The sequence below is a fragment of the Musca autumnalis genome, unplaced genomic scaffold, assembly GCF_047663935.1.
Source record: "Musca autumnalis isolate F117 unplaced genomic scaffold, ASM4766393v1 scaffold_1, whole genome shotgun sequence".
In the NCBI taxonomy this organism is placed as follows: domain Eukaryota; kingdom Metazoa; phylum Arthropoda; class Insecta; order Diptera; family Muscidae; genus Musca; species Musca autumnalis.
Genome location: NW_027411644.1, coordinates 262,905,248 through 262,930,759, shown reverse-complemented (window position 1 = coordinate 262,930,759; position 25,512 = coordinate 262,905,248). Strand labels below are relative to the sequence as shown.

The following is a 25,512-nucleotide window of genomic DNA, read 5'->3' as shown; positions in this document are numbered from 1 at the left end:
TCGAGGTTCTTGGCCACAGAAAAAATCCTAATAACAAATCAATGCCGCAATCTACTTGTCACTTATGTTTCGATCTTTCGGGTAACACTTGATGTTCTAAATACATGATAATGTTTTTCACAAATCATTCGTCACGGCAGGGTTGGTTAATAACAATAATATCCCTTCAATTTGCCCAATAGCCTATAATAGTAAAAAGACAATTTACACATTTTAGTTTCTCTTCTATACAGATACGCATATATATTTTATATATTTCGATATTCTGTTATATAATTATGGTTGTTGATGTTTTATTATTAAAGCTAATTTTATAAGTTTATGATGAAAATATTTTACTGATGTTTATATTTTTCTCCTAGTTGTTGATTTGTTTGTAATAATAATTTTAATGAAAAAAAAAGAAATTAAATTTTATAAATGTAACTAACTTAATTTCTACAAATGTATGTTATTATAATGTATTCATATAAATATGATATTACACATTATAATAATTATTGAAGTGTATTGATATATGCCAAAACTATATATTTTAATCTCTCATTCGCATGAGCAATTAAATATACATATACATTTTTGTTATTTTATTTATAAATGTATTTATGTAGTAAGCAATGGTTTGTTTTTTATTATTATTTAATCACCCTTATTACGGTTGGCGTAGTCGTAGACGTTCAAGTGACGTAGACGTTGTCGTAGGCGTAGACGTAGGCGTAGTCGTAAGATACATTTTTAGATGATGAAAAATTATATACAACGAAATTTTTTGTCTTTTATAGCATTTTATATCCTTAAAAAATGGAAAGAAATACTTTGTAATTCCCAGAACGCATTTCTTGGTTTAAATACAACATTTATTTTTTTGATACGACAAATCAGTATTACGTATGGCGTAACACGACAAATTGGTATTACGTATGGCGTTGAAATACGAGGAAAGAGTCGTGACCGATTTTGTAAACGACGGCATATAAAAATAAAAACAAATTAATTTCAAAAGAATTTTTTGGCAATGATTATTAAAATATATTGGAAAATGACTATAATAAATACAAATTTTACTATTTTGATTCATTTGCATAAGATAAATTTCGTGTCTTTATCAGATGACAAACTTTCTATTGAAAATCTGTTAGAGTCCTCATATAACGATTGATGCAATGTAAATTTCTTAGTTCTTGCTCAAAAGATGATTTCAAACGAATTGTTTTACAATTAAAAAATATATATTTTTTAAATTTTGTATGAGAAAAAAATTGTCGTTGTCGTAAATGTTACGTGGTACCAAAAAATATCCCTACGACAACGACTACGCCAACGACCACAAAAACGTCTACGCCAAACACTTATTTTGATTGTAAAAACTGTAGGGTTAGTTTTTTTTCTGAATTAAAAGTTTAAAAATGATCTACTAATAGTTCTAATAGTGTTTGTTACCAAAAAAATTCTTTAAAAATTGAAATTTTTGCTTTTTTGTACAAAAACATACATAATACCAATTAGACGTTGCGACACGTCAGCTTGCAATTTTGGATACGACAACGCCAACCGTAATAAGGCTGAATATTACTAATGAAACTATGTGTGTATGTGGTAGTACGTTTCAGTTACAATATTCCTCTGATGTTATAATATTAATTGATGATTTCTTGTTGTTGCTAATGAAAAATATATATGATATATTTTTTATATAGAGTTTTATATTATTGAATTATCTTCTTACTTATTTTACTAAATATGTATAGAGATAAATATAAAAAATTGCATTTTATTTGTTGTTATTTATTATTGATTTCTTTTTCTTGATTCAAAAGGAAACATTTGTTTCAATTGTTTGAGGGCTATTTGTTGTTCTTGTTGTTTGTTTGTTTTTTAATGTTGACTGATGTTTGTTGTTGTTACGGCTGTAATTAAAAACAAAACATACAAATTAAAGTGACAAAAAATATATACTATCGATGATAACGATGTGGAGAATAAAATTAAATTTAATAAAGCTTTTTGTCGGTATTTTGTGAAATATTTAATGCGGTGGTTATTTGCTTTTTATTTATACATATATAGATATTTTTATATAAAAATGCTATACAACATACTAACAAACTAATATTTATAATTTAGCTACCGTTTGGTAAAATTGAAAATCAAGCCTAAACCATTTCGACTATATGATTATGAATATCTAAGGTCGAAGAGGAAGCCAGAATGGGGAGGGGAACTTAGGGGTCGATTATGGATAGCAACCCAACTCCAATTGCGTTGCTCACAGCAAATTTAGTAATAGAATTTTCTATTTTTCGCATTAAAATTTATACTTTTTTACAATTAAATTAATAGCTAAAGATTTAAAACATATCCGCCTTTTTACTCATTTTAATTGAATGATTTGCTCTTCTGGCAACGCAACTACAGTTGAGTTGCTATCCATAATCGACCACTTAAATTGATCTCCGATTTTAAGGTTTATGCCTTATTAATTTTAAAAACGTCGCAAATTTAGAAAATGTATAAAAACTGTTATACGATGTATACTTTTAAAATATTGTGATATCTAATTGTACGCGTCCCAAATGTACAGAAAAGGGGACCACAAGTCCTGTGCCTAAAGGGTTTCCTCCAACATTCTAGAACCCTTCGTGTCTAGGATTCCGGAATCTTGAGTAAAGGAAATTGTGACCGAACAAAAAGTTACACTCATTTCACTCATGTCCAGACCATTGTGCTTGCCAAGGAACTGGACACGATGTGGACCCTCCCTGTCTTTCTTTCATCCAACATTCTAGAAACATTCGTGTCTAGGACTCCGGAATCTTGAGTAAAGGAAATTGTGACCGAACAAAAAGTTACACTCATTTAATATCTATCCCTTAATGTCGTATCAGGCGACCACTTGCGGTGTTTTTAGGTTTGCAGCATTACCACCTTGGCGTTGTTTAGTTGTCGAGTTCTTGCCATGATAGAGGAAGCTAAGCAACCTGCAATATAGCAATAGCACATTGATAGTTATAAGGATAACTCTTTTTCTCAACAACAAAGTACTTCCTCATTCGATAATGACTCTAACTCTAACAGACAACGACAATACCTGAAGCAGTCGTCGATTACAAGGACTATAGATCTGATAAGAGAAGACTAAAAGTAGGTACATATCTGATTTAAATGAAAAATAATATAACCAGCCCAATCACGAATGAAAATTCCGTGAGGAATTTCTCGCTTTTCCCTTCTTTCCTATCACAAATAAGAAATACGCACGGAAAAAACTTACGATGGAGAAAAAGTAGATATCATGAACGATTTACAAAAATCTATTCCACGAGAATTGAATTTCGATGGAATATTCGTGATTGGGCTGAACATGGGTGTACTTGTATGTCCGGATTCGATTCGCAATAGAGGTAACATGGCCAACGGCCGCCAACCCATCATCAAACCTAAGCTGCTGTCGTAAGAACGCCGTTAGGACTCGGCAGGTCCCAAATCATTTAGCTAATATAAATCGGGTGTACTCATTGATATGAGAGAAGTGTCCCTTGTCTCTTCGGGAACGTTTTTGGGAACATATGTATGTAAACTATAATTTGAGAGATCAAAACAGGCAACTGCTAGCCCTTCTGAATAAGACGCTAGACCTGTGACTCAGGGCAGACCCCAATAATATCTTCTATACATCGTTATCTGACGACAAAGTGGATGTCAACGTCATTAATGCGCCATCAAACGATGGAGGATCTACGGATAGTAATGGAGTGAATTATGGCCTATTTATGCAGGGCCTTTCGTCAACCAAAAACGACCGTTCTGGTCTCCCTAGGTAAGATGCGGTTGAGGCAGAAAGATAAGCGGATAACATATCCAAACCCTCTCATAGCCTTCAAACGCCTCCAAACCATTAAAAAAGAAATACGGCTGAATCTCAAGGTAGTTGAAATTTTAGAAGGGAACCACCCTCAATCACCTAAGATGTCCCACGGTGTATAAGGCAAAGGCACTACTACCTCACACCGCCTATAAGGGGCGCAATGTGTTGGTTGAACTTATGTCTAGGGCTAACTCACCGAGATGTGGCGTTAAACTTTAAAAAGAATCTTAAGTTAGTCGAAGTGAGCCACCCTTAATTACCCAAGAAGTCCCGCGGTATATAAGACAGAGGCCCCACTCACTCACACCGTCCTCACAACACCGAGGTCACAGGAAGTATCCAAGAATATAACCTTTGGTCTATCTTACTCAACGGAGGGTTTTACCTGGTCATAATGGAGTCAGAAGTCATACCCTCTACTTTTTCCTTCGGCTACACAAAATCTGAGTTGAAGAAAAATACCACCACTAAAACAGGGATAGTCCATAAGCAATGCGAGCATACAGCTGGAACTATGTATTAATAAACATTTTGGTAAGGAATACTAATAAGCAGATTAACACAATTTGGGATCGATCAACGGAATAAAAGGGCAATATTAAAGCAGCTTACTTCTTGCTGTTACTCCTTACTTTAGACTGTAATGCCTTTCGATAGATTTTCTTACATTTTAATACAATTTAAAACCGACAAATTGAGCATGGATCCACGACATAATAAAATGAAATATGTTCCAAAAAACTGCGGAGACCTTTCCAATATAGGCTATAAATATGAAGTCTATTGGTTTGTTGCAGAACTGCAAGAATCTACTATTTTTTACTACGATAACAGTTTTTCCTTTATGTTATTGGAAAAAATAGAAAAAATTAGTAGATTCTTGCAGTGCTGGAACAGACCATATATGTCTATATGCGACGTATTTAAAATACTTGCTCTGTTCCAGAACCTGCAAGAATCTACTATTTTTCACTACGATAACAAATTTTCCTTTATGTCTGTTCCAGAACCTACAAGAAGCTACTATTTTTTACTACGATAACATTTTTTCCTTTATGTTATCGGAAAAATTAGTAGATTCTTGCAGTTTTGGAACAGACCGTTTATGATATCGTCCCAATTTACATTGGGCGAGTTTACTTGCGGCAATTGTCAGTTTGTAGGTGAGAGAGGGTGCTGAGAGGCAAAGGGTTACCATATGCCTCACCTCTCTCTCCTACAAAATGACAATTGCCGCAAGTAAACTCGCCCAATGTAAATTGGGACATCCGAAAAAATAGTAAAAGTTAGTAATGCTTGCAGTGCTGGAACAGACCAACTACTGGAAAGGTTCGTACGAGAAGAAAGAAATACAAATGGCCTGTTCCAGAACTGCAAGAATCTACTAATTTTTACTATTTTCTCCGATAACATAAAGGAAAAAATGTTATCGTAGTACAAATAAGTAGATTCTTGCTCTGTTCCAGAACCTGCAAGAATCTACTAATTTTAACTACGATAACAGTTTTTCCTTTATGTTATCGAAGAAAATAGTAAAAATTAGTAGATTCTTGCAGTTCTGGAACAGACCATCTTGCAGGTTCTGGAACAGAGCAAAAAATAGCACAACAATTAAGAAAACAATTTCGTGAACATAATTGGTCTGTTCCAGAACTGCAAGAATCTATGTTTTTCGATAACATAAAGGAAAATATGTTATCGTAGTAAAAATAGTAGCTTCTTGCAGGTTCTGGAATAGAGCAATGGAGACTAACAATTGGTCTGTTCCAGTACTGCAAGAATCTACTAATTTTGACTATTTTTTTCGATAACATAAAGGAAAAATTCTTATCGTAGTAAAAAGTAATAGCTTCTTGCATGTTCTGGAACACAGAAAATGTTAGCTGTAACAAACAAATCGAGAGTTTGAAATGATCGGTCTGGGAAAATAAACGGTGATAAAATGAACTCGGTTTTGGCGTGGGTAGAGGCTTGGTGCCATCATAAAAATCGAAAAAATACCATTATTGGAAATGATGTTAAAAACAACTCCGAAATCTATTTGCGCAAACAGAGAAAGCAATACATTGGGCGTTTTATGTATGAAGTACGAGCTATATGCATCAGTACGGATATAGTTAAACGTATCGAGAATAATGAAGACAAAAATAAAAAAGAAATTCTTAAAATTTTCCCACAAAATATAAATGTACATGAGAAAAAGTTTATTTCAGAATCGATCCAAAGAGATTCCAATACACTGTAAACATTCTTATTGTTGAATGCATTTTTATATAAAAATTATGTATGTATATATTAAAACTAAAAACTATGTATGTACTATATAATAAAATATGTGTAGAAACTTAAAAACAAATATGTATGTAGGTATGTAATAAAAATAAGAAAAACATAAAAATAAAACCTGCTTGTTTTTCAAAAACTAGATAAATATAAAATTCACGACTAATTGAAAACGAAGAATGAACAATAGAATACAATGTAGTGTAGAATATGACGATTTCTAATTCTACTCATTTACTTTCTTCATTCTACTTTAACTACTTTCCTTCTTTCTTCTGTTGTTGTATGCTATTGTTGCTTACAATTCAATTCACAATTTATGATAACGTTCAACATCTGATGAACGAAACGTTTTATTACAAATACATTTCTCTTGCTGTGTTAGGGTGACCAAACAATCGCGACAAACCAAATGGTGACACGTTTGTATTTCATAGGCAAAATCTGGAGTTTGACATTTTATGCAACCCGCTGGTTTGCTGGGCTCTGCTACTAGGGGTAATTGTGAAAATCTGGTGATTTTTTGTAGGGCCTGTTGTATGGCTTGATCGATGCTACTGCTGTTGCTGCTTGTATTTGTGGCGGTATTGGATGATGCTTCAGCGACCTCAGAGGAACCCGTGGCAGTAGCATTACTGACATCTAGGGTTAATGTGGAACTTGTTGTAAATGAAGAGGTGGCCGCTGTAAATGTTGAGGTGGTCTGTGTTGCTGTGGAGGCCAGACGTAGTGACGTAGATGATGTTGATAACGATGATAATGAGGTGGATGTTGTCGAGGTAGTGTATTTCTTAGTTAATTTTCCCTTGTGTGTTAACGGTGAATAGCTAGTAGTGGATGTTTCCATCAGACGTGCCCGTTTAGTAGGCAAATGATATGAATCATCTATTAAATTTGTAGCAACCGTGGAGACAGCATCTGGACATGATGATGATGACGATAGCGTTGCTGTTGCACTGGTCCGATATGATTTCGACAGCGATGAATAGGCTCCATGTGTATGAGGTTGAGTTAGACTAGCAAATTGCGAGGCATGTCGATTTTTACTGCGTCGTACACGAGAACTACCCAATGAACGTGGTACAGTTTTAAAATGTTCTGAGTTCTCCATTAGGAACTTTTCTATGCGTGCTTTTAAGGCCAAATTTAAAATGGCTTTGCGATGGGCTGTAAATTCGAGACCCGTAAACGGATCTGAAGGTAAACGACCCCATTTAGCTTCTTCTTCCGAGTGTTTGTCGATTGTTGATTGATCTACTACTTTTCCGGATGGTAGCACAGTTGGAAAAATCTAGAAAAGGAAGAGCAAAAAATATTAGAAATTATAATGCAAAGAAAGGAAACAAATAAATAGTTAAATGCAAGGTTAATTTAGTTATTGTATCATGGTTAAAGGTGTTCCAAATGGGATGATGAAATTTATATATAATCTTTATATTATTGTGATTATAAAAATACATCAAATCAAGACTTCTAATTATTGATATTTTAGGCGATATGATCGTTCGAGGGTCACGAAGCTCAAATTAAATAGAATACAATGCCCATTTTTTGGTTTACAAAAGTAAGACAGATGCGAACAGGGGTGCCAAGTTGGTGGTTTTCCCGCTACTTGTGGTGATTTTTGACATACAAAAACCACTGTTTTGGCAGAAATGTCAACTGTATTAAGGTAAAAATCGCTACATACCTATGGTGCGTATGTGGCTGTAGCGATTTTTACCTCGGAACAGTTGGCATCCCTGGATGCGAAGTTGGCGATCAAACCAAATATGTCTGTTCCAGAACCTGCAAGAATCTACTAATATTTAATATTTTTCCGATAACATAAAGGAAAAAATGTTATCGTAGTAAAAAATATTAGCTTCTTGCAGGTTCTGGAACAGAGCAAATATGTCTGTTCCAGAACCTGCAAGAATCTGCAAATTTTTACTATGATATCGAAAAAATAGTACAAATTAGTAGATTCTTGGCGATCTGGAAAAGAGCAAATTTCTCGTAGATCTTTTTTCGATAACATAAAGGAAAAATTGTTATCGTAGTAAGAACTAGTAGCTTCTTGCAGGTTCTGGAACATGTGTAGTATGTCATTTGAAATCGCATCAAAATAAGTGTAAACGACTAGGCATATTTCAGAATTTCGAGAAATAGAATTTATTTCAGGGCCAAATTCTGTTTCTATGAAAATGTGAGGCATAAGTTGAATATACGGACTGGATTCAGATCGATGATAAAACAAATGTTGATTTAAAGGAAAATTTTGTTCGCGTTCGCCGAGATTTGTTCCTGTCCATAGGATAAAGTCTTAAATCCCCGGCCAAAGGCCGGCTATATATGAACAAATTTCGATTTAAACTAAACTTATCGCCAAAACCAAGGGATTTTTGAACTTTCGGAAGCCCATGATATATATATTGGCGTGATCAGCTCTGCGAGCCCTACCTGTGGTATACATTTCATATCGATCCGAATACAGTCCAAACATTCAACCTGCTGCAAATGTGAAATGAAAACATTTATGAAGGAAAATACTGTCAAATGAAAAAAATATAAAGGATATATTTTCATTTCAAATTTTCATAAAACGAGAATCCAGCTCTGGACTTAGTAAATCCAGTGGGTTTCAACTCCATTGCGTATACGTCAAATAAATCCTCACAAAGCGACTTAGCCCGGCAAAAAGGTCAAATGTAAACCAAACCCGTTCGTAGGTATTGATATGGTTACGAAGTTTTTCGGCAAATCACACACACGCGACCCGAACGCAAAGTAAGAGAGCAAATGTTTTGATTTTTTTACTTCAGTCTTGTACTGAATGTCATGCAAGCAGGTTGATGCCGCTTTATTTGTTTTTTTGGGTACACTGAAAAGATTTTGCAGGTGTACAGCATATATCGACACCTCCAAATAATAGTATGCTAAGTCTGAAAAGTGAGTTTTGCAGGAGAAGCTCTCAAAGTTTACAGTTTTCTTTGACCTTCACTACTATTCTGAGTAAACATTTGTTTATAACTTCTGTTCGGATTGACCGATCATTACCAAAATTTGACAGAATTTAAGTTAAAGGACGTAAAATGTAAAAATGTAAAGAACTTGAAAACATGCTAAGTCGACTTAGCATACTATTGTTTGGAGGCGTCGATATGTGGAGGGAAGAATTTGAAAATGATTTTTTGTTTTGTATTAATATTTTTAATGACGCAGAATGCCTCGTCTGCAATGCAACAATAAAAAATGTATATCCATCTTACCTTAGGCGTCATTATAATACGCATACAAAATATCATTTAATGACGGGAAATGTGCGAAAAAAATAATATGAGTGGATAATTTTCACTGTGAGATAGAAATCGATGTTGTTTAACAATTTTTATTTTTTTATCTAAATTTACCCGAATTTCGTTAATTTTATTTTATTATATTTAAGTTAAGACTCTAATGTAAAAATATAAAAAAGAACGAAATCGCTATCATTAATTAACTCTTAGCAATCGCAGTTTTAATAAAAGAAACTGAAGTGGATACTTTTGACTGTGATTCACTGTATATTATTTCTAATTTTAGTCATACAAAGCGAGCGCGCCAACAATATATGTATTTTTTCTATTTGAAAATTTTGCCTTTTTAGGCGAAGATCATTTTTAGTATTATTTTTTTTTTTTTTAATTTAATAATCGAGCTTTTTTATGATCTATAATGCAAATGAAAAAGGAAAGCCGACGATTCGAACCCACACACCCACCACTATGTTTGGCTCTGAACGCTAACACGCCGTGACAACTTTTTTCCTGTGTTTTTCATTTCATACTCAATATGAAAATCATCACCCTGTTCTGTTCTGTCAGTGTAATTTTACCCACACATAAACAATTTAAGCGCTCGCTCTTCTTGGTCGGCTATGACGTAAACCTGCATGAGTTAAAGCCTTGAGATCACAAGGGAAACTTTTGTTATACACCGGTCACACTTAACCGGGTTTGGATTTCAAATGTCATTTCCATAGCGCAAACGTCAAATAAATCCTCTCGAAGCGGGTTAACCCGGCAAAAACCTCTAGTGTAACCGTACTATAATGTTACTTTTGCATGTAACCGGATTTATCAAACCCACTGGGTTTTAAATGTCAATTCCATTGCTTATATTTCAAATAAATCCTCATAACGAAGATTAATCCAGCAAAAAGCTATAATATAAACATGGCCTAATCCGACAAAAGCTCTAATGCAAACGGTTTTTAATATCCGAGATGAAATTACGTAATATTGCTACATGTTAATCCCCGTCTTAAATTGAGCAACAATTAATGCAGCGTTGCCAACACTTATCACACGCACACACTATCATCGCTAATTATCGTTAATCGATTACAGTAAACAATCGTGCGTCTGACATCTCTATTGCTGAAACTCAGTTGGAGTTTGAAAATTCACGTTTGAACACGCAACGAACAAACCTGTTGGAAAAGTTCTCGAGTGAAAAAGTAAAAGAAAACACGAAAAATGTTTAAAAACGTTGTAATTAACATTGAAAATACCAAGAAAACAATAAAAAACTTGGACTTTGGTTATGTTGAGGCAAAATATGGCCAAATGGTTATGGGCTACAATGTAAAGGATGACTTTCTTCACATCGCCTATTTTCATTTTGCCCAAGGAAAGCCCATTGAACATTTTGCTGCTGATATGAAAAAACGTTGGCCAGGATTGGTGTTAAAAGAAGACTCGGAAAAAGCACAACGTTCCTTCGAGACTTATTTCCAGAAACAAAAGCCAAAACGTGAAATCTATGTCATTTTTACTGGCACAAAATTCCAGGTTAAAGTTTGGTCAGCTTTGTTGAAAATACCTTATGGCGAGGAACGTACATACAATGAAGTGGCCGCTATGATTAGAATGCCAAAGTCGGTTCGAGCTGCTTCCAGTGCTGTGGGTCGTAATGATATTGCCTTATTTGTTCCATGTCATCGCGTAAAAGCTAAAAACAATGATATGCACAAATATCGTTGGGGCAACGAGTTAAAAAAGAAAATTTTGGCCGACGAAAAATCAAAGTAAAAAGTTAGCTGAAAGAAGTATTCCATATTTAATACGTTCCAGTCTAGTTTTCTAAGAATAAAATGTAATTAAAACATGAAATAGTTTTCGTTTCTTTTAACCAATAAAATGTGTACCTATAAGTTTTTTTAAATAATGCGTTCTTTTCTTTTAAGGTGGGAAATATTTTTATGAAGAAATTAATGGATTAACCATTTGATTGATATTGGGGTACAAGTACAGTGGTGTAAAGTATAAAATTATCAAGGTACGTATATTTAACATTTATTATTTTTAAAGGGCATGAGAAAAGATTGTGATGCAATTTTTGGGTCAAATAACCAGGTCCGTACCCCAAGAATTGGCCTGTTCCAGAACCGCAAGAATCTACTAATTTTTCCGATAACATAAAGGAAACATTTTTATGGTAGTAAAAATTTGTAGAATCTTGCAGGTTCTGCAACAGAGCATATATTATCTTGATCAACGTAAAAATATCTAACTTAAAAAAATCGGGGAGTTTACTCAACTAGATCGCATCAAATCTAGTAAAAAGTCTCCGATTTCTTTTGAAAAATTTACAGAGGTATTTATTGTTGCGCTGATCACGGGAATGTTTTCTTGGGGGACGGACAAACAAAGGTTTCTTTAAAATTATATTTTTTTCTAAATACCCGGCCTATTTACGGGTGCAAATCTGGGGAACGGACTTTCGGGTTCAATAACCTGGTAACCGGGTCCGCCCCCCAAGAAAATTATACAATCCCGTGATCAGCGCAACAATAAATACCTCTGGAAAATTTTCAAATTTTTATGGTAGCAAATTTCGAATTTTTAAATTTCATGAGTAGAGCATATTACATTTTAAAACAAAATTACAGCTGGATTGTCATCTTTACCTTTTTTAATATACCTTGTGACACGCCTTAAATTGAACGGTCAAAACATATGCAACTGAACCAAATTCCTTGTAAAAATCGTCAATATTTTGTGAAATCTTTTATATGATTCGAATCAGGAGGAGCATGGACATGGGTGCAAGGGTCAGAAACTTCAGAAGTAATGGAAATTTCTTCACATTTCAGTTTCGGTTTAATAAAATTCAGAGTTTAGGGTGCAGTTTTAAACTGAATCTTCTGATATTTGGTGAATACTGTATGCCACAAATACTTCATTTTGATGAATTAACTTCAGACACTTTATCAAAACCTGAGGTAGGACGTTCTATATTGACATATGCAGTGTTGGTCACATAATTAGCACAACCCGCTACCATAATTTTTTTGCCTAAAAAGACCTTCAGAATTAGTTGTATTTAATAAAGTGTTTGTATTAGTTATCAGTCGTATGCCTAAAAACACAACGCAATATAGAAACTGAAACAAAATTCTTAATTTGAAAACCCCCAAAAATAAAATCAATGGCCTAGATTGGCTGCACACATATGGTCTGTTCCTTTACTTTTGAAAATAGGCAAAAGAAGCAAAAGTTGTAAACTGCTCCCGTATGAATTGTATTGTGTCTGACGTAAAGGAACGCTTTTCGAGTAAAAAGTTGTAAAACTTGAAGATTCTTGAACGTAAAGGAATGGAGCTATAATTAGCACACCTTCAACAAATTACTAATTTTGTGAATTATTTCAATATTTTCGCCCATATTCAGTTTTAAATCCCTTTCGTTTGGAAATAAGTTCCAGTCTACTGTTTATACTGTCCACCAGTCACCAAAATTTCAGAGTGAAAGGGGAATGAATGATATGGGGTACACATTGGGTCCCAAGAACTGTAGTGGGATTCTGTAACTCATTTTTGATGTTACCGACAAAAATCGGTAAAATTAAGTCGCAAAATGATGATTAAAAACATAAAGAAAAGTTGGCATCACTGTTTGTGTCGGTAGAGACTAGCGACTACTTTTTATTCATCGTTAAAAATTTCGTTAATTATCGAAATTATAAGAATTTTAATTTTACCGACAATTATCGATAACAGCAAAAATGAGTTACAGAATCCCACTACTGATAGAAATTTTAGATTTTTATTGTTTTTATCGATCTTTCCACATATCAACAAATTGATTGGGGCAAGTAGTAGAGCTGGCAAAAAATCGATGGCACTATCGATAATATCGATTGTTATTTAAAAATTCAATATCGATAGATAGTTTTGCCTATCGATATTATCGGAATAAAAAACCTCTAACCTGAAATCCATTGAAATAAATAGAAATTTCACTGCATTTCGGTTATGTGTGTAAGAAAGTAAGTCCGTAGTAACACGTACACATTTTTCGGTAAAATAAAATGTATTTTTTTTAAATTTTTTTATAAAATAAAAGCAGTTGTTTATTCTCCTTTACATTTCTGTGAACTACATTTGCATAATATCAAGAAAATCATTGACATTTCCGCCATTTTCATCTCTAAATTAATGGCAATGACAACTTAACGATAATATCGATAGCAATCGATATTTTAAAACATTATATCGAAAATATCTAATGTTGGGAATATCGATGGTTTGTCAGCTCTAGCAAGTAGTTCATAGAAACATCATGTAAAACATTATCATATCGTTCATCTTCGTAGATTTACTAATAGTTATGTGTACCCACCAGCAGTGCGCATCTGTAAAGTCCGTTTAGCCCAAAAATTGTCATTAGAAAAACAATAGTATGATGCTTTAAACTATTGATTTTATAATTTCTGGACTAAGGTTTGCCGATATGTCGTGTTGTATACTACAAAGTCTATTCTAAAATGTTTCAATATACCCCAACAAAACTCTTAGCTGGCTGAAATTATTTTGCTCCAAGGGGGTGTGCTAATTACGTGACCAACACTGTACATGTTTCACAAAACATTTCCACGAAAAATTATGGACATAGGTGCACGTTTATATATAGTCCCCATGTAACCGTACCTTCCGATTTAAGGTATTTTGAATATCATGACCACATTTTTCAACCGACTTGGCTGTAATCTTGCATTCCGTGTTCTCACTGCGTGTAAAATCTTCTTACAAAACATTTTCAATACGGATTTATGTTTCGATGTAGCCCACTTTTATGGTACCCCCAGATTCGTTGAATTTTTTACTTGTTGTCCCACATTTATTGACAGATTTAGCTATAGTATGGTATTTTAGTGACACCGGGATAGAACTCCACCTTGTAAAAATTTCCTAATATGCTGTTTATATTAGAACTTTTTGTAGGGTTAACCTTCTTTATAAGGATTTGTTTGAAATATAAGCAATGGAATTGACATTTAAAACCCAGTCGGTTTGTTAAATCCGGTTATATATAAACGGGGTATAAGATAGGTCCGTATTGTGATATAGCTCTCATACAAATGCACAGCTAAATTTGTATTAATTTCAAGCAAAATCCCATATTTTAAAAGCGCAGTTATCAAAAGATTTGCAAATATTTGCAGCCCTAATGTGGTTATTCGTATCCAGAGAGTCCAATTTAATTCGCCAAAAAATAATCGAACCCAAGTTCGGCCAAGTTTACAAGATGCACCCTATGGAACAAGCGCGTACAACCCATAAAAATACTATAAAATTTGTTTTTTTTTTGATAATTTATTGCTATATAACTATGTACCTCCAGACCCCGAACTATTTTTTATAATTTAAATAAACACCCTCCGCTATCAATTAAAAATAAATGTAGTTCAGTTTTATTACGAATTTATTTAACATTTAAAAAAATATGAAGCTAATTTTTAGCAACAATTTGAATAAATAACTGACAACTGAATAAATAACTGACAAAAAAAAAAAACATTTCGACCAGTGTGCGCCGTTTCAACTGAAGGGAGAAAGTGAAACAACTCACGGGAAATTTTCGTTTAGAATAACCCCACATATTATACTCGTTAAAGCCTCTATAAGTTACCATATCGGAAACATTTTGGTACAATTGGCTGTTTAAAATACATTTCGAAATAATGGTTCCAGATTCCACATATTCTTGGCGAAGGCCAGCTAGAATACCTTCTCATTTTGTCTTCTATACGAAGTCATTCCTGTCTTTTATAAAAGGTCCTTATGGTGTTTTAAGAGAAATCCTACTTCTTCATCTTCTAGGAGCAGTACTGATTGGATTTATGTACAAGAGATATTAATCTTCTATAAGGAAACCTACTGGAATTATTGCTGAATTTTATGAGAAAAACTGGATCTTCTCAAAAATGATATTCTTGTCGTTTTAAAGAGAACCTCTATTCCTATGCTTTGTGGGGCTTTTATGAGGAAGTCTACTGTTTTTATAAGAGAAGATCAAGAAGCACTACTTCACTTTTTGTTGTTCTAGGAGGACACCTACTGGTGTTCTATGGGATTTCCCTTTCTTCTTCGATGATTCTAGTCTTCTATAAAGAAGATTTTTTCTCATAAAACGGATCAATTTCAATGAACTGTAATGCCCATGTCATAGGTGTGGGGAAATTGTGTAGTTTTTGTATGCTTTGTTCTTAAGCGCCATATTTAGGACAAAGCCGGCATTAAATTATAGGCTATAAGCTTTAATAAAAACAGGGCTTCATAGACGACCATTTACCACAAAACTTCGTAATAGCTTTCAACAACAAAAATTCAGAAAGCGGATTAGTGGCCTGTTTCAGTAAGACGATTCATTTGTTCGTTCGTACTACCACCAAACTCTTATTGTTTGATTTAAAGCAAAAATGAATAAAATAATTAAAAAAAAAAAAACAGAAGTTTGGTACTAGTTCGAACGAACGAACAAATGAATCATCTTACTGAAACAGGCCATAATGTTATGCTTTTTCAGATGAAGAAAAAAATCTAGCAAAAAATGTTGTACTTTTCATGAAAATTGCTTTTAGTAAGCTTTTCAACTGGGGATATGTTGTTGTTGTTGTAACAGAGTTTATTAATATGTTTGTATGTTCGTTCTTCTGTTCAATCTAGCTCTGGGTCTATCTCCAGTTCCAGGAAAGTTTCTGCTTCGATGGGATTAGCCACAGATCCCCTGGAGTTAGATGAATAGGTTTGGCTGGGCAGTTGAAAAGGTGTTTTGTGTTGTGCGGGCCCATGCCACATACTGGGCAGATGTCTTGCACGGCGGGGTCGATTTCCGCCCAATAAGAATTTAGGAGACTGTAATATCCAGGGCGTAGTTGAGCCAAAACTACTCTGGTTTGTCGTGGCAACTGGCGCACCTCAGTTGCGATAAATGTGGGATGTAGACCTATTCACACTATATTTGCTTATGGCCTTAAGGGGTGTTTACACCAGCCATCATTGTCATATGACCCGAAATAAAAACATTCCATATCTGCCCACAAAGACAATGTGGAGACGTAATTTCACTGCATTTTTGCTGGTGTGGACTCAAAAAGTAAATGGCGTAAGGAAAATCCCCAATATTGCACACATTAGCGAATGTATAACGAAGGAAAATTTCAGGTCATATGACATTGATTGCTAGTGTAAACACCCCTTTAGCAACTGCATCCGTGTGAATACTATTTAAACCTGTTTGATATGCCTGTTAACCTAGGGGTTCTCTCCTATATTGTTGGACCTCCCCCTCTAGAGCATGAATATCCTTCCTGATATGTCTGAATGTGTCGGGCCTAGCCAGCAGATGGTGATTGGGATGGCTTTCACAGTAACACCCAAGCACTGCAACGAAAGCACAATCTCATTGTGTTGCTTTACTGGAAGAATCTTTGCCTCCTCATGTAGATGGTCCACTGAAGACTGGCTCCTCAAGTCTTCACAGGCTGTTGCTGTTCTCAGGGCGGCATTCTGACAGGTTTGAATCTTCTTCCAAATCGTATCACATAATCTAAGGGACCAAACTGGAGCCGCATAGCTTACCACAGACCGATCTATAGCGTTATATGTGGTCAACAAGGTTTCTGTATCTGCACTCCAAGTGCTGCCGACTAGGGACTTGAGGACCTTGTTCCTACTTTTCAGTTTGTCGCAGATAGCTGATGCGTGCGAGCACGGCTTGAAGGTAGTGTTGAATGTGACCACTAGAATTTTGGGGCAGTTTGGGGTCGGAATTCTGCTAACGTCGACCACGATATTCAAATCTCTTCCAAACTTCGCCGCTCATGTAGTGAAGAGAGTGGCTGTAGATTTTGTGGCGGAAATCTGCATATTCCTCGCGTGGAAAAAGATGGTAAGATCCGTTAAATAGGAGTTCAGTCTCTCACAGATGTCATCAGGGAAGGTACCTGACGCCATAATCGTGCAATCATTCGCATACGTTACGATCTCAATGCCGTCTGGAGAGGGGGGAATACAGGAAAGGTAGAGGTTAAACATTTCCGGAGATATCACCTTACCTTGGCGAACTCCCTGTTTCACTCTACGCTATTTGGACTTATTGTTCCTGAAATCCAGGTACGACTGGCGTCCACACATATAGTTGGCTATCCAACGTTTCAAGCTTGGCCGGAGGGATGTCTGTTCAATGTACACATTCACACACTTTTTGAGGGCACATCTCTGTCGGCAAAGCAAACTATTAGTTTTTTACTTGTTTTTCCTTACTTGTAAAACTCATAAAGACTGATTTCATAAATGTTTGATTATTGTTTGATTTAATTTTTGGACACACGAAAATATTGGAAAGAAGTGCAAATGCCAAATGAAAGCCATACCAAGTAAAAGAAATAAAAAATCCTTACGTTTTGGGAGGGTGTTAACTTTTTTCGACTCGTAAAATTCTAGGCTATTTTTTAATCCTCATTAGTTCTCTATTGAAGCTTTTGAAATCCTAATATTTTCAGGATATTAATTCTCCACTAAATACCTACCCACTTAATCGTCGTACCTATAAGTGCATAGTGTTCAAGTCTCTGAACACAATATCGTCATTAAATTTCGATTAGCCGGTTTTATTTATTTATGCCTTAACAAACGTTTCCATTCCATAAGCAAATCCCTAGCCTAAATAACAACGTTTCTCCTCATCCTTAAACAGCCGTCAAATTCAAGAAAATCCCTTACCAGTTCGAAGGTTAACAAATAAAATGCTTTTAAATACTTTCTATTATATATTATTTACAAACAAACCAGTGACTCATTTATGCCAATAGAAGAAATTATTAAATTCGATATCTATACACTAAGTCACAGTGTATACATTAATAATGCCAATACATATTCCTTTATACTTTAACTAGCAAAATGCCCGCTACTTCGTATGCGGAAAAGAAATAATATTCAAATAAACAATATTTAATATGGTGAACACTGAAAATTGTTATGTACTAATACCTATTTGAATTGATATTTAAATTCTTTCAAGTACTGTTCGTACACGTTTTGTTCGAATCTCAAAAAAAAGACCTCTACACTTCAACAGCGGCCTACATTTTAAATTTCAGTCAATGTTTTATTAGAACGGTATGGGTATTTTGAAAATTTTATTCACATTTTCCAACCGAATTTTGGAATTTGTGATATCAAAATGTATAAAACCGATCGATTCCCCGGTCAGGCAACATCAAATTTTCGACGGTGGCAAAATACCCCACAGTAATGCTTATGCTGATGATATAGACATCATAGGCCGATCAGTAAAAGAAGTAACTGATACCTTTATGAAGGTCGAAGGAGAATCTGCTAAAGTGGGTCTAGCGGTAAACGGTGAGAAGACCAAGTTGATGGTGTCGACGCGCAATGCGTCCATTGAGCTCGGACCGACTGTGGAAATTGGTTCCTATAATATTGAGGTAATAAAAGACTTCGTCTACCTCGGCACCTCCGTAAACACAACAAACGACATCAGTTGTGAAATAAAAAGAAGAATTATATTGGACAACAGATGCTACTTTGGTTTAAGTAAGCAGTTCAAAAACAAAGCCACATCTCGTCAAACAAAAATAACGCTCTACAAAACACTGATACTACCCGTGCTGATGTATGGCTCGGAAGCGTGGGTACTTGCGCAAGCAGACATGGCAGTGCTTGGTGTGTTTGAGAGAAAAATTCTTCGAAAGATCTACGGACCGATCTGCGTTGACGTTGAATATCGACGTCGTATGAACCACGAGCTGTTTATGCTGTACAACGACATCAATATTGTTAAACGTATCGAGATGCAGCGATTGCGTTGGCTAGGCCATATCATAAGAATGAGCGATGATGAACCCGCTAAAAAGGTGTATAAACACGGACCGCTTGGTGGTGCACGCAGAATTGGCAGGCCAAGGAATAGATGGCGCAAACAAGTGGATGATGAGATGAAAAGGCGCGGTATTCCAGAAAGCGAAGCAACAAATAGAGAGAATTGGAGATCTTTTCTTAGTTCGGCCTATAGAACAAATGTTCTGTAATGGGCCAGCTAAGTAAGTAAGTAATGTTGGCGACATTTCCTGAGTATTTCAGCCATGTAAAACTTCCCTACAAGTGGTGTCGTAAGGCACGCCGTTCGGCCTCGGCGATAAACAGTAGGTCCCATATCATTGAACTAATATGAATCGGGGTGCACTCATTGATATGAGAGAAGTCTCCGTTGTCCCGTCTGGGATGTTTGTGGAACAATTATTACATTATTTAGAAACCGACTTCGTGTTAACATAGAAACAATAGTACATTATTCAGTACAATTTTTAGAATCTTAGCTCATATGTTACAGTTTTAGCTCTACTTGTTCACCCAATGCTCTACTTGTTCACTCAATAAGTCAGCCAGCCCTCAGCCTAATTTCAGAATTTGTATGCATTTCAAAAAATCCTTATCTAAACACCAACACCATCCCTCATACAACAATTCGATATTCCACATTTATCCCTTCAACTGGTACCAAATTCAGTACTTATAATATGTATAAGTTAAAAAAACTACTGCCTTTTATCCAAAACTAAATCCCAACCGCAATTTAGTATTTTTCGTATACATATTTAAGTACGTATACATAATACCGAATTTCACAATGACAGCTCTACTAATTTACACAATAAAAATTTGAACCAAATTCTCTGCCATTTTGTAATTTTCGTACACTTAATGTACGTACATATATCCACAACCACATCCATATCTCAACCCTACACATCAAGAGGGTCAATAATACCAACCTTCCGAATTCCATTTCTATTTATAATACCACTAGCAAAGTGCCCGCTACTTCGTATGCGTTAAATATATAAAACAAATGAACAATATATAATATAGAATGGTGGAAACATTTTGTGTACTAATACGTACCACTTTAGTTCGATTTTTGTCACGCCTACACATCAAGAGTAATCCACATTTTTTGAGATATTTTAATTGAGGTTCTCAGCGCAAATACGGCCTAACCCAACAACCGCCATCCTCATTTCTAGCTCTATCTGTTCCCCCAATTATAGAACTATTTAGTACTTTACATGTAAATATATACATACGAACCTCCTCCTATTATTTCAAAATTCCCATTACACAATAACAAATTGTACCAAATCCTGTGCCATTTACAACTTTTTACGTATATTTATGGCACATATTTCTTAAATCGGACGTTAATCTTAATTCCAAATCTCACGAATCCAGATCTATCCGTTCATCCAATACAAAATTGTACCATACATGGAACCATTTCGTACCCCTAAGTGTACCTAATTCCACATTTTAGGATTCGAGCGCTATAATTTCACCTAAATCCTAATTGTACAAAATGTAGTACTTTTTGTAAGCATAAGTACGCATTTCTAAAACTAAGTACGCATTTCCAAAACTAACCCCAACAGTAATATTAACTCCAAAATTCAAGATTCCAGCTCTAACCGTTCGCTCAAATCCAAGTTGTAGCATATCTCAATCCTACACTCCAACAGTAATATTAATTCCAAATTTCTTGATTCCAGCTCTACACGTTCGCTCAAATCCAAGTTGTACCAAATTTAGGACAGTTTAGTACTTTTCGTACATATAAGTACGAATTTCCAAAACTTCATCAATCCTACACCCCAACAGTAATCTTAATTCCAAACTTCAAGATTCCAGCTCTAGCCGTTTGCTCAAATCCAAATTGTACCAAATTTAGTACTTTTCGCACTCATAAGTACGAATTTCAAAAACTACTTCTATATCTCAATCCTACACTCCAACAATAATCTTAATTCCAAATTTCTTGATTCCAACTCTATCCGTTCGCTCAAATCCAAATTGTACCAAATTTAGTACTATTTAGTACTTTTCCTACCCATAACTAAAAATTTCCAAAATTTTATCAATCCTACAATTCAACAGGTATTTTAAATTCAAAATTGGGGATGGCAGCTACATCAGATCACCAAAATCCAAATTGTACCAAATTTAGTATCATTTAGTACTTTTCGTACCCATAAGTACAAATTTTCAAAACTACCTCAGTGCTATGTTCAAACGATAACTCAAATCCAAATTTGGTTCCATTTAGATCTATTCGTATCCATAGTACGAATTTCTAAACCTACCTCTATCAACACTTCAACATCAATTTTAATTCCGAATTTCACGATTCCAAATGTATCCTATCACTGAAATCTAAATTGTACCAAATTTAGTACTATTTAGTACTTTTCGTATCCAAAGTACGTACTTCCAAACCTTCCTCTTTCAACACTCCTTCAGTAATCGTAATTCCGAATTTCAGGATTCCAAATGTATCCGATCACATAAATTAAAATTTGGTACCATTTAGTACTTTTCGTACCCATAAAACTAAAAATTTCAAAAACTTCATCAATCCTACACACCAACAGTAATCCTTATTCCGAATCTCTGGATTCCAGTTCACCGTTCACCCAAATCCAAATTGTACCAGATTTGGTACCATTTAGTACTTTTCGTACACATAAGTACAAATTTTCAAAACTACCTCAGTGCTATGTTCAAACAATAAGCTTAATTCGGAATTTCAGAATTCCAAATACATCCGATAACTCAAATCCAAATTTGGTACCATTTAGTACTATTCGTATCCAAAGTACGAATTTCCAAACCTACCTCTATCAACACTCCAACAACAATTTTAATTCCGAATTTCACGATTCCAAATGTATCCCATCATTGAAATCTAAATTGTACCAAATTTAGTACTATTTAGTACTTTTCCTACCCATAACTAAAAATTTCCAAAACTTTATCTATCCACACTCCAATAGTACTCCTTATTCCAAATCTTGGAATTTCAGCTATATCCGTTCACCCAAATCCAAATTGTACCAAATTTGGTACTATTTAGTGCTATTCGTACCCAAGAGTACCAATATCATAACTACCTCAATCCTACACGCGAACAGTAATCTTAATTCCAAATTTCAGAATTACAGCTGCATCAGATCACCGTATTCCAAATTGTACCAAATTTAGTACCATTTAGTACTTTTTGTTCCCATAGGTCCGAATTTCCAAACCTACTTCTATCCAACACTCCAAAAGTAATCTTACTTTCGAATTTCAGGATTCCAAATGTATCTGATCACCCAAATCCAAACTGTACAAAATTTGGTACCATTTAGTATTTTTCGTTGCCATAAGTACGAATTTCCAAAAGTATCCCAATCCCACACTCCAATAGTAATCTTAATTCCAAATTTCACTATTCCAGCTCTATCCGATCACTTAAATTCATATTGTACCAAATTTGGTACCATTTAGTACTTTTCGTACCCAAAAGTACGAATTTCCAAAATACTTCTATCCTACACCCCGACAGTAATCCTAATTCTAAATTTCAGGATTCCAGCTCCATCCGTTCCCCCAAATCCAAATTGCACCTTATTTGGTACTATTTAGTACCTTTCGTACCCATATGTACGAACTTCGAAAACTACCTCCATATCTCTAACCTACACTCCAACAGTAATAGTAATTCACAAATTTCAGAATTCCAACTTTATCGGTTCGCCCTAATTCAAATTGTACCAAATTTAGTACCATTTAGTACTATTCGTACACATGAGTGCACATTTTCAAAACCACCTCCTTGTATCAACTCATCTTTCTAACCTTGATTTGCATTCCTAATTTCAAGATTTTAGCTCTATCCGTGCACGTAATACCAAATAGTACTAAATTTAGTAACTTTTAGTACTTTTCGTACACTTATAGTTCGAATTTCCAAAAACCATTTGGTACACCTTTCTAACTCACCATCAGTGAACCTCATTCCAAATTTCAGAATTCTAGCTCTTCGCGTTTGCCTAATACAAAGGGTACCATATTTAGTACCTTTTAGTACTTTTAGTACAGTTCTAGTTCGAATTTCCAAAAATCCAGCCTTATCTGACACCTTCGGACCAAGAGTGACCCTCACCCAAAATTTCAAGATTCTAGCTTTAGCCGTTTAGTCTGGGCGTTGATTATCAGTCAGTCAGTGAGTCAGTGAGTCAGTGAATCAGTGAGTCAGTGAGTCATCATTACTGAACTCTTTTATAAGCATAGATATCTGGTCAAAATGGCGTGGCTCTTGTCAAAGATCAAACAATGCAAAAAATAAAAATGGCCCAACAGACATAACATCACACCAGAACACACAAAATGTCACGAAGAATGCATTTACTTTGGTCAGTCAGTCAGCCAGGCAAGCAGGCAGTCAGTTGACTGCTTGCTAGTTGAAGTAGTATTCATTCACTGGTGTACGAACGTTTGTTCATACTACGTACGTAGTACATATTATGTACGTGCAAACACATACACACATTGCACATTTCTTGCTCCCTTTTTGGCATTACGTAAAGTTTGGTATACATATCTCATCCCCCAGAAGTAGAGGTTATAATTAGATGAGAAGAATATATTCTACTACTGCTGCTGGCTGCAGGCAAAGTACCATAAACTAGACAAGAAATCGATATAAAAAGAAACCATCACAATCTTCTAGTTTGTCTACATACCATCAATTCCCAGGTGATAGCATCCAAAAACTCCTCTGGTATTTTTAGAGTTGAACTTTGATTCAATTCCGGCACTGATCTCGATGGTGACCTCTGGCCGGCATCCAACTGACGTGCTGCATGGTCGTAGGGATTGGTTATTTCATTCCAAATGCTCTTAATCAATTCACGATCTGCCTTTTCTAATGAACGGGCCGGTAAGCCCCAAATTTGCACCTTTCTCAGTACGGGTGGACATTTGTGTGTTGCCCTTATTGTGAGTTTAATACTTTTGGTATTCGACAACATTTTATGGGCAGTCTTAAAAAAGAAGACAGTTTCGCTAGGTTGCTGTTGTTCTGAACTTTTCGAATTGTAGTCACTCTGATAACAGAACGTCAGCGAATCGATATCTTTGGCCAAATCACGTACATAGGCCACTCGTTCCCATATTCCCTCGTATTTGCCATGAACTTCAAATGCTGTTGACCGCAAAGCCCCATGACTATTCCAAAGTTTAATAACCTTCAAATCAATGGCCTTGGGGAAATCAAATACGATTTCTACCGGGGGCTTGGTCACATTGAAGGCCATAAAACCACGCTGGAGCTGTTCCGCATCGTCGGCTATCAAGTTGGAAACGCTGTAACCATCTTCGCAGACCGCTTCACACTCGACGGAGGGTTTTAATTTCGGATTAAGGAAATTTATTAAACTCATTTAAGAAGGGCGACAGCAGTATGGCGACACAATACAAATCACGACGACGACTTCTTTTGAAAGCACTTAATTACACGCACGGGAAGGAAGGGCAGCGAATATACCAAACGAACCGTCAAATTCTGGAGGAAATTATGTTTCAGCTGCTTTCCTTAGCTTTCGTCTACCCTTTGCACTTGTCTCAGGAGTAGGGGCTTTGCAGCAGTAGAAAAATGTCGGAATTAATTATGATTTATGTATAAAAATGGCGTCACCGATTGGTTTGTCTTGTAATTACAATTGTAGGATAGAAGACAATCGATTTTGCAGCCCTACCACCACACAAACACAAACAAAATAAAGTGAAGTTGGTTGTGATTCAAAAACAAAACAATGGATGCTCTGTCTGAACTATGACAGAACGTATGGCGTATTAAATGTTGACAGATTGCTCGAATGCTAAAACAAATCATGAGACTTGTTGTACAACAGAAAGAAAGAAAATTGCTCTGTTTCAGAACCTGCAAGAAGCTACTATTTTTTACTACGATAACAAATTTTCCTTCATGTTATCGAAAAAATAGCAATAAAAATAGTAGATTCTTGCAGTTCTGGAACATACCAATGACCAAAACGCATTCTATAGGTCATTTAAACGGGGTTTGCACTAGAGGTTTTTGCCGGGTTATACTATGTTTACATTTACGAAATCCAATCGATTTCAGATGAGTTTTCATTTGACGTATACGCAATGGAATTGACAGTTGAAATTGAGTGGATTTCGTAAATGTAAA

At 35.2% G+C, this 25,512-nt stretch overlaps 2 protein-coding genes across 2 annotated transcripts; one reads left to right on the top strand and one right to left on the bottom strand.

Moving 5' to 3' along the window:
• Window positions 1-6,033: 6,033 nt before the first annotated feature.
• Window positions 6,034-25,091, bottom strand: LOC141389488 (RING finger protein 37). Its single transcript, XM_073961071.1, has 2 exons — window positions 24,041-25,091; window positions 6,034-7,439 (listed from the first exon to the last, which is right to left on the bottom strand). The coding sequence occupies exons 1-2, from the start codon at window positions 24,737-24,739 to the stop codon at window positions 6,459-6,461; spliced, it is 1,680 nt and encodes a 559-aa protein (XP_073817172.1). The 5' UTR covers window positions 24,740-25,091; the 3' UTR covers window positions 6,034-6,458.
• agt (O-6-alkylguanine-DNA alkyltransferase) lies at window positions 9,738-11,458 on the top strand. Its single transcript, XM_073961076.1, has one exon. The coding sequence runs from the start codon at window positions 10,648-10,650 to the stop codon at window positions 11,200-11,202; it is 555 nt and encodes a 184-aa protein (XP_073817177.1). The 5' UTR covers window positions 9,738-10,647; the 3' UTR covers window positions 11,203-11,458.
• Window positions 25,092-25,512: the final 421 nt, after the last annotated feature.

What these genes read in the sequence shown, in the direction of transcription:
- LOC141389488 (XM_073961071.1), bottom strand. Translation starts at nt 24,739, where the DNA reads ATGAGTTTAATAAATTTCCTTAATCCGAAATTAAAACCCTCCGTCGAG. An exon ending in CTATCACCTGGGAATTGATG is followed by an intron (nt 7,440 to 24,040) that starts GTATGTAGACAA and finishes TTCCTTTTCTAG; the next exon opens with ATTTTTCCAACTGTGCTACC.
- agt (XM_073961076.1), top strand. Translation starts at nt 10,648, where the DNA reads ATGTTTAAAAACGTTGTAATTAACATTGAAAATACCAAGAAAACAATA.